Below are 11,138 nucleotides of genomic sequence, written 5' to 3'. Positions count from 1 at the left end.
TTCTTCACCAGAAAAGTTTCGAAGAGGAGCTACTACTCAGAGTAAACAGATTGAATAAATGAAGCTGAAATCGGCATTTCTCCCATGTATGAATAAAAAGTCATTTAATTCTTTTCATTTTATTTTAGTCACTATATATGCCTTGTTTCCTGGGTCCACGGGAAGCATGAGTCTGTTGGGACTTGGGACAAGAAGAAAACAAGACATCTTCACAAGAAAAAACAGACATTAACAAAAAGTATCCCAAAGTCTGAAGAGCTAGGACACAAACATGGCCGACAGAGGACTTAGGGATCCTGCAGAGGGTAAGACTAGTCTGTACAGCAGGTTCATGCTGTAGGAATCTAGACCTGTACTAAGATCTCAGGTGACTGAAACCTGAAGTTTGGAAGTAAAGAAGTTAGCTTAGTGGATTAATTTGTTATGATGATGATTCTTTTTTATTTGCTGAAGTCTACCATAACATCAGACCTGAATTATAAGGAAGGTTAATGTTTTAGAGACTCCAGTAGTAGGAACCCATAGTGTTAGAAAAATGCATGCATCTTAGAAGGGGATGGCAGACCAGTTTTTAGAGCTGTATTCTTTTTTTTAAATCAAGAAAACAGATGTGCCATCTGTTTATTCATCCTGCTTGTATATATATGTAAGAGCTATCAAACAGGCAAATTATGAAGTAGATATTTCAGAAGAGAAGGGCATATTTACTTAGACCTTTTATTGAGGATATTTTAAAATATATAAAAGTAGAATACTATAATGAATTCCCATGCACTCAACATTTAGTTCCTTTTTTTTAAGTCTATTTAAATTCCAGTTCATTTATACCAGTTAATAATTTACAGTGTAATAATTAGTTTCAGGTGTATAATATAGTTATTTCAACATCTAATTTTTTTAAATATTTTTTTACGTTTATATTAATTCAATTTTTTGTGAGAGAGATAGAGACAGAGTGCAAGCCACAGAGGGACAGAGAGAGAGAGACACAGAATCCCAAGCAGGCTCCAGGTTCTGAGCTGTCAGCACAGAGCCCAAGATGGGGCTTGAACTCATCAACCTCGAGATCGTGACCTGAGCCGAAGTCGGACACTCAACCGACTGAGCCACCCAGGGCCCCCTCATCATCTAAATTTCAGTTATAACCTGTATAATGTTGATCTTGTTGCCTGCCATGGAATATTTAAATACGAATCCAAGGCATTATATCATTTAGTTTATATCTCTTAAAGATAGATTTTTTAAAGTAACTAAAATAGCATCATACCTGGAAAATATATTAATAATTGTTCCTTAATATTATCACAAATTTAATCAGTATGTACACTTCTCCAGTTGTCTCAACATTTTTTTTTTTTTTGCCTCCTTAATCTTTTTTTTCTCCACAGCTGGTGTTTTGTTTTTTTTTTTTTCTTTATAATGGGCCACTCTCTGTATTTGATTGATTTATCTTTTAGGTTGCTTTTTTTTTTTTTAGGCTTTACTATAAAAAATACCACACATACATAAGAGTAGAGAGAGAGAGAGATGAAATGAATCCCATGTTCCCATCAAATGGCTCCATCTGCTGCCAACATATTGTTTCATCTGTAGTTTCTCACTCTCCTTTATCACCCATATTCTTGAGGCAAGTTGTTGACATCGTGTAATTTTAGCCATGAATATGTGAATACTTACCTCTAAAAGGATGCTTTAAAAAATTATCACAATATATTGTACTTAAAGGATGACCAGTAATTCCTTAGTAAGAAGGAATATCTGGCATTCAAATTTTCCTGATTATCTCATAAACACTTTTTCAATAATTGTTTGCCACTAGATGCAAACAGGTCACACATTGCCTTTGATTGGTGCATTTGGTCTCTTTCATTTCTCTTAATCAGTAGGGCACCCCTCCTTTTCTTCTTTTCTTGCCATTTATTTTTGTCTCTTGCTGTTATTAAAGTAACAGAAGTCTTTTGTCCCTTTGAATTTTCCCATCCTGGGTTTTACCAATTACGTTCTGAGGCATGATTTAATATATTCCTCTATCCCTGTATTTCATGGAAACTGGTAGGTAGCTCTAGAATCTTGATCATATATCAGTTCGTTTGTTTGGCAAGAATACTATACGTGAGGGGCGCCCTGGGTGGCTCAGTCGGTGGAGTTAAAGTTACTTAAGAAATGGCCAGTGCAGGGGCGCCTGGGTGGCTCAGTCGGTTGAGCGGCCGACTTCGGCTCAGGTCATGATCTCGCGGTCTGTGAGTTCGAGCCCCACGTAGGGCTCTGTGCTGATGGCTCAGAGCCCGGAGCCTGCTTCTGATTATGTCTCCCTCTCTCCCTGCCCCTCCCCCACTCACAGTCTGTCTGTCTCTCTCTCAAAAATAAACATTAAAAAAAAAATTAAGGGGCGCCTGGGTGGCGCAGTCGGTTAAGCGTCCGACTTCAGCCAGGTCACGATCTCGCGGTCCGTGAGTTCGAGCCCCGCATCAGGCTCTGGGCTGATGGCTCAGAGCCTGGAGCCTGTTTCCGATTCTGTGTCTCCCTCTCTCCTGCCCCTCCCCCATTCGTGCTCTGTCTCTCTCTGTCCCAAAAATAAATAAACATTGAAAAAAAAAATTTTTTTTTTAAATTAAAAAAAAAAAGAATACTATACATGGTATAGTGTACTTCCTACTGCATTGAATTGGGAGGTTAATGATGTCTGGTTTTCCCTGTTTTTGTGATGTTAAAGATTGATCAGCTGGTTCAGCAGTTGTGAGTCTGGTTCATCCATTATAAAACTTCTCATAAGCCTTTTGCATAATGGTTTTAGTTGCTACTGATGATTATTGCCTAGATACATTATTTCATCAGGGAAGAGGATGTGTTTAATACACAAAAATTGGTTCTGTTATTCAAAATAGTTTTACATTAGTATTATTTGTTAGATTTATTAACACATAATAAATTTGTCTTACCTTTAGTGGAAATCAAGAGAAATAATGTTTAGGAAGAGTGTCTTGCTAACCATAAAAATCTATATACATTTTACTTATTATTCAGTTAGGGACCTTGTTAAAATACAAAAAAAATAGGGATGTTATTTTCAATTAAAATTATAAATTTTTATCTCAATAGCCTCTCAAGAGGATTTGAAAAATGACCCATCAGTAAGTTCTCAGGCACAGGAGACCATAGTCACAGCAAGTACCACTGAAGAAGCTCAGACCCCAGACCCTGTCTGTGGTCTTAACAAAGTCCACCAAGAGGTAGAAAATATAGGTCCAGGAAGTGCAGACGCAGGTGATCAATCAGAAGATTCAGATGAAACAAATTATGGGAACTATCCAAAGGATAAAACAGAGCATGAGAACAACCAGAGCTTTCAGGATGAAGAGCAAGGCCATCAACTCCCTGATTCAGAAAGTCCAGGTGAAAAACCCTTGGATCCAGAACTCAGCTGTTCTCCAAGTGACAAGGTAGGAAGAGATGATGTGCTCTTACGAAGCGACTCTGCAGCCCTCCCTGAGGAAGTGAGCAGCGGACCTGGAGTTGCACAGGAGCCACCTGCCATGGACCCTCAGGATGCCCCAAGCCCTGATCGTTCCCATGCAGGGCCAGAGAACCAGGGCACAGTGCGGAGGCGACTGCTGGCGCCAGGTAAGGGAGCCCACTGGACTTCTGTTTCGTATTGCTCTGTCACTGAGGACACAGCATAGGTCAGGGGCCTTTTTGTCAGCTTCTCTTTCCTTCATAGGACCGAGGCCTTTGGGCCTTGCCCAAGGTCACTTAAAGACATATGACTGAACTTAGAATGAGGTTTCTCATCTCCTAGACCAGCTCACTACACTACTTACGTAGCTTCCAATACATAAACTGCATTTTTAAACAGTATTTTTATTTACTTACTGTTTGTAGTAATGTAGTAAGATTAAAAAAGGGGGGGGGGCAGTGGGGGAAGGCCTGACTTTTTAAAACTTTACTAGCTTTTTCTTTAATTCTTAGGAGCGTATTTTTTATTTACAGTTTTTTAAAGCTTTTACTTTTGGGGGAACTAAACACTACGTAAATCAAGAGATGGATATATTTAAAAACCAGTATCAGTGGTACAGTGCCCTTAACTCAGTCATATTTTAGTTTTATAAGACTTCGAGCACATCCGTTAATTTCTCTCTGTATGATTTTCTCCTCTTGTATATTAAGGAGAATAACCATCATATCTTCTCTTAGGAAGATACTGTCTTCCTAGTGGCTAAGTCCTTAGCTGGAACTCAAAAGAGACACAGATTCTAGTTGTGGCCCTGCCACTTGCTAGCTTGGGTGACCTTGAGCAAGTCTCTTAACTTCCTGGTACTTCAGTTTCCTATTTGTAGAATGAAGAATTTGGACAAGAGGTATCCAGCTCTCACTGTCTATAATTCTATGTGTGGATATGTATTTTATAAGTACTTAGAAGAGCTCAGTCTAAAATGCGTATTGGCCAATGCAAACGAACATAAAATATTACACATTCTGTTCATCAGGGGCTTGACTAAGGGCTGGAAATTAATGTTACACTATAAATCAGTGACCTATCTCAAATACATGTTTTGTTCATTAATCATTAGTATAGTCTGTAACTTCAGGGAAGTCAAGAACTCTCTCTCTCTCATCCATTATGTCTCTGTGGCACCTGGCACAGAGAAGCAACTTTATGAATAGCTGTTACATGAATGAATGAATGTGACTTGTATGAACTATTATGTCCCATCAGATTTCATCATATGCAGGTTCACTGAGTGGAGGAAGAAAATATTGTTTTAAAAATGCAGTCTGTGTATGCAGAGCAGCTTAATATAATGGAATGAACTAATCTAGCAGATGAGAAATCTTGTTCTAAACTCAACCACATCTCTTTTTTTTTTTCTTAAGGTTTATTTGAGAGAGAGAGAGAGAGAGGGAGGGAGGGAGGAAGGGCTGGGGTGGGGGTGGGGGAGAAAGAATTCCAAACAGGCTCCACACTGTCAGCACAGAGCCCGATGCGGGGCTTGAACTCACAAACCCAAGTTCATGACCTGAGCTGAAACCAAGAGTCAGACACTTAACCGGCTGAGCCACCCAGGTGCCCCACTTAGCCACATCTCTTTATGTGACCTTGGGCAAAGCCCTTCCCATCCCTGGGCCTTTTGTCAGGATAGGTAAGGTGGGGTTACAGTAGGTGATCATTAAAGATCCTTTCATATTCTATGCTATGATACCTTAAGTTCCTATATTTTAGTGTGATGTGAATAAATACACTATCCTTTATAGGTGAAGATGATTCTTTTCTTTTTTTAAACTGTTTCATTTATTTTTTTAATGTTAATTTATTTTTGAGAGAGAGAGCCATGAGCAGGGGAGGGACAGAGAGAGGGAGATAGGATCTGAAACAGGCTCTGGGCTGACAGCAGCAAGCCCGATCCCACAGTCTCACAAACCATGAGACCGTGACTTGAGCCATAGATGCTCAACCAACTGAGCCACCTAGCCACCTGTTTCTTTATGTTAATAGAGTGTACCGTTTGAGTTCTTTTTCCCGTAAGCACACACCTATACCGTAGAATGCCTTCGAGTGCTACACAATAGTGCCCTCCTTTTTTTTCAGCCACACATTTTAAGATTGGTGTCTCACCCCACACCTACATTTTTACGTAGTTCATAAATTTTCTTAATCTTGTATTCCTTACTTTTCATGATTCCATCATTAAGAGTTCCAAACCTACTTTTGTGAGCTATTTTGTACCTGTACAGTAATCTCTCCTGTCTCAAAACTTAGGGCCTTCGTTACGTGTATGCTTGGGGTCTTGAGCCACGTGACTTGAACCCTGGAATTAGAGTGTCCTTGCCCTGTGATGTTGAGTCTTGCGTACAGCTAATGCTTCTTTCTTAAAAAAATGTTTTATAGGGGCGCCTGGGTGGCGCAGTCGGTTAAGTGTCCGACTTCAGCCAGGTCACGATCTCGCGGTCCGTGAGTTCGAGCCCCGCGTCAGGCTCTGGGCTGATGGCTCAGAGCCTGGAGCCTGTTTCCGATTCTGTGTCTCCCTCTCTCTCTGCCCCTTCCCCGTTCATGCTCTGTCTCTCTCTGTCCCAAAAATAAATAAAAACGTTGGAAAAAAAATTTAAAAAAAAATGTTTTATTATGTATGCTTTATCTTTTAATAGCTGCCACATATTTATTTAAAGTAAACTCTGCGTCCAGTGTAGGGTTTGAACACACAACCCTGAGATCAAGAGTCTCATGCTCTACTGACTGAGCCAGCCAGGTGCCCCCAGCTAACACTTCTAAAATCCCTTTTTACTTATTTATTTTATTATTAATTTTTCTTTTTTTAACGTTTATGTATTTTTGAGACAGAGAGAGACAGAGCATGAACAGGGGAGGGTCAGAGAGAAAGGGAGACACAGAATCCGAAACAGGCTCCAGGCTCTGAGCTGTCAGCACAGAGCCCGATGCGGGGCTCGAACCCACGGACTGCGAGATCATGACCTGAGCCGAAGTCAGACGCCCAACTGACTGAGCCACCCAGGCGCCCCATAAAATCCCTTTTTAATTTTAAACATTTTGTCGAAATACATTGTAGATAGGTTTGGCCGCAATATTAGGGTGCTTGTTTCTTGTCCTTGATGTAAGGGCCAGTGAGGACTTCATTTTATTGTTCTACGTAGAATAAAAGTAATAGCCTTAAGGAAAAGACAGGAAAAAAGTTAGCTTTGTATAAGAAAGTATAGAAATCCTCTCAGCCTGATAATTCTTTGATTTGGTAAGAGGCCTAGAGTGTATGATACCCCGTTAGCATATTGTCTAAAGAGAACGTTCCTTTTCCCCAGCAGAGGCTGCAAGTCATCAACAGGAAACACAAAGGTTGGAAGAAAAGAAAGAGAGTGCACTGGATACCAGAAGAAAGATGAACAAAAAGGATTATTTGCGTTATGGTGAGAACAAAATTGGTCCTACTGCAGTGTCGATTCACATTCAGAAATCCTCAGAGAAAACACCTAGAAGACTAGCATTTAAACAATTTCATTGTTTTAGTATTTTTGTTTTTATTTTACTTTGTTTTAATTCCAGTGTACTGAACATACAGTGTTCTGTTAGTTTCCAGTGTGCAGTATAGTGATTCGCAATTCCATACAACACCTGGTGCTCATCACAACAAGTGAATTCTTTAATCCGCATCACCTATTTCACCCGCTTCCCCTCTGGTAACCATGTTGTTACCATCCTGGTTATCTGGTAACCGTGATATTTTGGCATCCTGAACAAAATGAGAATTCCCATCGGAGGAAGAACTTTTCGTAAATAAGAAACTAAAATACTTTTTACAGAGTATTAACTTTCCACATGGCATTTTTACATTTTGACACTTTAGGAAAAAATGGCCTATTAGAAGTAATAGGTACTTTGAGAGGGAGGAGGACTATCCTGATCATTTCTAAATTGCATCATTAGTTATACCAACAAATACATAAACTTACCTTTTAACAAAAATACTGTATCATCAAATAATTAAATCTAAGAAATTAGAGAAGTGTTTCTGGTAGACCTAAATTAGCTCAAAGTTTAAAGGATTCAGGCAAAAGAAACTCACCACAGTTAGTAAAATCTGGCAGTATCTCTAACTCATTTCAGTTTACCACAGATTTTATTTCTGATCCACCTTCTCTCTAATTTTGTGTTTTATTTTCCCATTCTCTGACAGGCTCCATCTTTTTTGGCTCTGTGGTCACAACTCTTGTTTTGCTAAATTGGGGTAATAGCTACTATTCCTCTTCAGCCCAGCAAGTGCCCAAAAATCCAGCTTTGGAGGCCTTTTTGGTTCATTTCAGCCAACTGAAGGATAAATTCCCAGGCCAGAGTTCCTTTTTGTGGCAGAGAGGACGTAAATTTCTCCAGAAACACCTCAATGCTTCAAACCCCACTGAGCCAGCCACCATCATATTTACAGCAGCTCAGGAGGGAAGAGAGACCCTGAAGTGCCTGAGCCACCTCGTTGCGGATGCCTATACCTCTTCCCAGAAAGTCTCTGCCATTCAGATTGACGGGGCTGCAAGAACCTTGCAGGACAGTGACGTGGTCAAGCAGTTGGTTGACACGGAGCTGAGCTCAGGATTTGAGAATGGCCAGAAGGCTGCTGTGGTGCACCACTTTGAATCCCTTCCCGCAGGCTCTACCTTAATCTTCTACAAGTATTGTGACCATGAGAATGCTGCCTTTAAAGATGTGGCCCTGGTCCTGACTGTTCTCCTAGAGGAGGAAACATTAGAAGCAAGTGTCGGCCCAAGGGAAACTGAAGAAAAAGTGAGAGATTTCCTCTGGGCCAGGTTTACCAACTCAGACACTCCCAGCTCCTTCAACCACATGGACTCTGACAAATTGAGTGGCCTCTGGAGCCGGATTTCACACCTGGTGCTGCCCGTCCAGCCTGTGAGGGACATCGAAGCACAGGGGTGCCTTTTATAAGCTAAGCACGGAGTTGGTTTTTGAGGCCTAGATTTATTAAAAAGTTAGTTGAAGAGCCTTCTGTTTCTGTGGAAAGAGGTTATGAAAAGCCTGGAGAACACAAATGAGCTTATTTTAGAAAAAAATTCTCATTTTTTACCTTTTGTAAAATCTTTCTAAGCTTGACAAAACTTGACTTTTTTCCCTGGCCTTTGAAGCAAATCAGGTTTGAAATCTGCATAGAATATATAACTGAGGCTTTTTTTTTTTTTAATCCAGAAATAGAGCAACAGAATGATTGCATGGGAAGATAATCTTCTCAGAATGACTAAAATGATTTTTGTTTTCTTGAGTCTAAGGAGTCTTTTGGGTAGTGTTTGGACTGAACTACAGCAGTTACAGTTCTGAAGCAAGGATAATTTAAAAAATTTTTTTCTATCACATATTAAAGTATTTTAAAAACTGATTTTAATAACCTAGTCATGGGATTACATCTTCTACTAATTTGCATTTTTGAATAGTTTGAAAAGAAATATGAATTCAAGTACTTAACTGTATGTAAGGCACTGTGCTTTTATTCCATTAATGGGCTAAGGTAAAAGCAACTGTTTTTAAGAAATGTTCTTGAAAATTGGAAACAAGGGAAGGAATTAACTATAACCATTGGAAATGAAGAAATTCCAATTGGCTGTATCTTTACTTCGCTTTCTTGAATGTTTTAGAACCATGATTTCCAAGCTATGTCTACTGGCAACCCTATTCTTTTTATCAGGGAGGTTCTGCATTTGATTGCTTCAGGTAGTGGGATTCTCCATAAGATATAATTGGAACAAAGAGTTCCACTGATAATGAAATTTGAAAATTGCTGATTAAGTGAAAAAAAAATCTTAGAAGATAGGAAAATGGGTAGGAAAATGATGAATGTATTAGAACTCATGAGTTGGAAGAGGATGAAGTACAGGTTTATTGTATAGACATGCTGTTTATGAAAGATAAAGACCTATAGATGAACAGCAGAATGTATAAACTAGTATTTACTAACCATATATATATATATATATATGTATATATATATACACACACACACATATATATATATATATTTTAAGCGAGTGTGTGCACAGGAGCGTGTGTGCAGGAGAGTGAAGGGGCAGGAGATGATAGAGAAAGAGGCAGGGAGAGAATCTCAGTCAGGCTCCACACTCAGAGCAGAGCCTGACGCAGAGCTCAGTCTTGTGACTGTGAGATCATGACCCGAGCCGAAATCAAGAGTTGGATGCTTGAGGCGCCTGGATGGCTCAGTCGGTTAAGCAACTGACTTCGGCTCAGGTCATGATCTCGCGTTCGTGGGTTTGAGCCCCGCATTGGGCTCTGTGCTGACAGCTCAGAGCCTGAAGCCTGCTTCGGATTCTGTGTCTCCCTCTCTCTCTGCCCCTCCCCCACTCGTTCTCTGTCTCTCAAAAATAAATAAACGTTAAAAAAAAAAGCGTGGGATGCTTAACCTATTGAGCCACCCAGGCACCTCAGTATTTGCTAAGCATCTCTCTGATGATTTTGTTAATTTCTCTTAATCATCATTTCTGTCTCCCCTGAAGGGAGTTTTATAATTGTCTAGGATGACAGTTTGAGTACAATTTAAGCAGAATAGAGTTTAATAACTAATTGAATAGGTTTTATATGGGTGTGGTAGCATAACTTTACCATGCTGGTTTACTTGCTGTGCAGTGATGGCATATTATATAATGCAGCCCATTTCTTAACTAGATGGTTAGAAATGCAAGAGATACTATACTTAGTAAAAGGAAGCAGACATGGAAAATAGATTCTAAGAGGTTTTATTTATTTATTTTTTTAACGTTTATTTATTTTTGAGACAGAGCATGGACAGGGGAGGGTCAGAGAGAGGGAAACACAGAATCTAAAACAGGCTCCAGGCTCCAAACTGTCAGCACAGAGCCCGACGCGGGGCTTGAACCCACGGACCGCGAGAGATCGTGACCTGAGCCAAAGTCGGCCGCTTAACCGACTGAGCCACCCAGGCGCCCCTGATTCTAAGAGGTTTTAATGACCAGTATTAATTGTTGGACCGTGTTCTGTGATTGCAAGTAAGATTGAGAACAGTGTTTATGGAGACAATAGTTGTTGGTTTGCCTTGCAGCTCTGAAAGCAGAACTCTAGTAAAATTATCTTGACCCAGAGAAGGGTCTGTTCCATGACATGGCATGGCATGGCTATAGGAACTATCACCATGATCCTGTAATATTTCAACTAGGTTTCGGCCTCTCTGCTGCTGTGAGAGAAGAATATGTATATATAATGTGTGTGTGTGTGTGTGTGTGTGTGTGTGTGTGTGTGTGTGTGTATCTTCCTAGTGTTTCCGAAAATCCTTCCAGGTTTTAATCATGTGATTTCTTTTGTACATTAATCATATTGCCAATTAAAGCATGAAAGAAGTCACATGATTAAAGCATGTAAGGATTTTCAGAAACACTAGGAAGATACAGGGATCTTTATTGATACCTAAAAAGAGATCACAAAGACATAGGGGAAGAATCTATTGGAAAATATCTGTCACAGGAAAAACACATAAATCTGTTCTAACCACGGTCTTAAGTGGTGTTCAGTTGAGTGCAGGGGCACACCTAAAGGAACTATTTTCATTTGTGACTCTGTGAAGGAATCTTTCAAATAGATTTGAGGAAAAACCTGCTTGAAAAAG

General features: G+C 39.8%; 1 protein-coding gene and 1 long non-coding RNA gene across 7 annotated transcripts in view; both read left to right on the top strand.

Moving 5' to 3' along the window:
- LOC106966746 (torsin-1A-interacting protein 2-like) overlaps nt 1–8,885 on the top strand; it is a 37,491-nt gene extending 28,606 nt beyond the window's left edge. For 5 of the 6 annotated variants that reach the window (XM_053209569.1, XM_053209568.1, XM_053209567.1 and 2 more), the window contains exons 2-5: nt 129–305; nt 3,100–3,621; nt 6,808–6,912; nt 7,680–8,885. In XM_053209569.1, coding sequence (XP_053065544.1) covers nt 272–305; nt 3,100–3,621; nt 6,808–6,912; nt 7,680–8,440 — 1,422 coding nt within the window. In that variant the 5' untranslated portion in view covers nt 129–271 and the 3' untranslated portion in view covers nt 8,441–8,885. The remainder of the gene's footprint in view (nt 1–128; nt 306–3,099; nt 3,622–6,807; nt 6,913–7,679) is intronic. The other variant, XM_053209570.1, reaches the window with a different exon arrangement.
- On the top strand, nt 631–2,579 carry LOC128313084 (uncharacterized). Its single transcript, XR_008293275.1, has 2 exons — nt 631–2,112; nt 2,172–2,579. It is a non-coding gene; the product is annotated as an uncharacterized LOC128313084 (long non-coding RNA).
- Nucleotides 8,886–11,138: the final 2,253 nt, after the last annotated feature.

This window comes from Acinonyx jubatus, chromosome E4, assembly GCF_027475565.1.
Source record: "Acinonyx jubatus isolate Ajub_Pintada_27869175 chromosome E4, VMU_Ajub_asm_v1.0, whole genome shotgun sequence".
NCBI classification, from domain to species: domain Eukaryota; kingdom Metazoa; phylum Chordata; class Mammalia; order Carnivora; family Felidae; genus Acinonyx; species Acinonyx jubatus.
The sequence above is the reverse complement of the archived record's forward strand: the minus strand, read 5'-3'. Positions and strand labels throughout refer to the sequence as shown.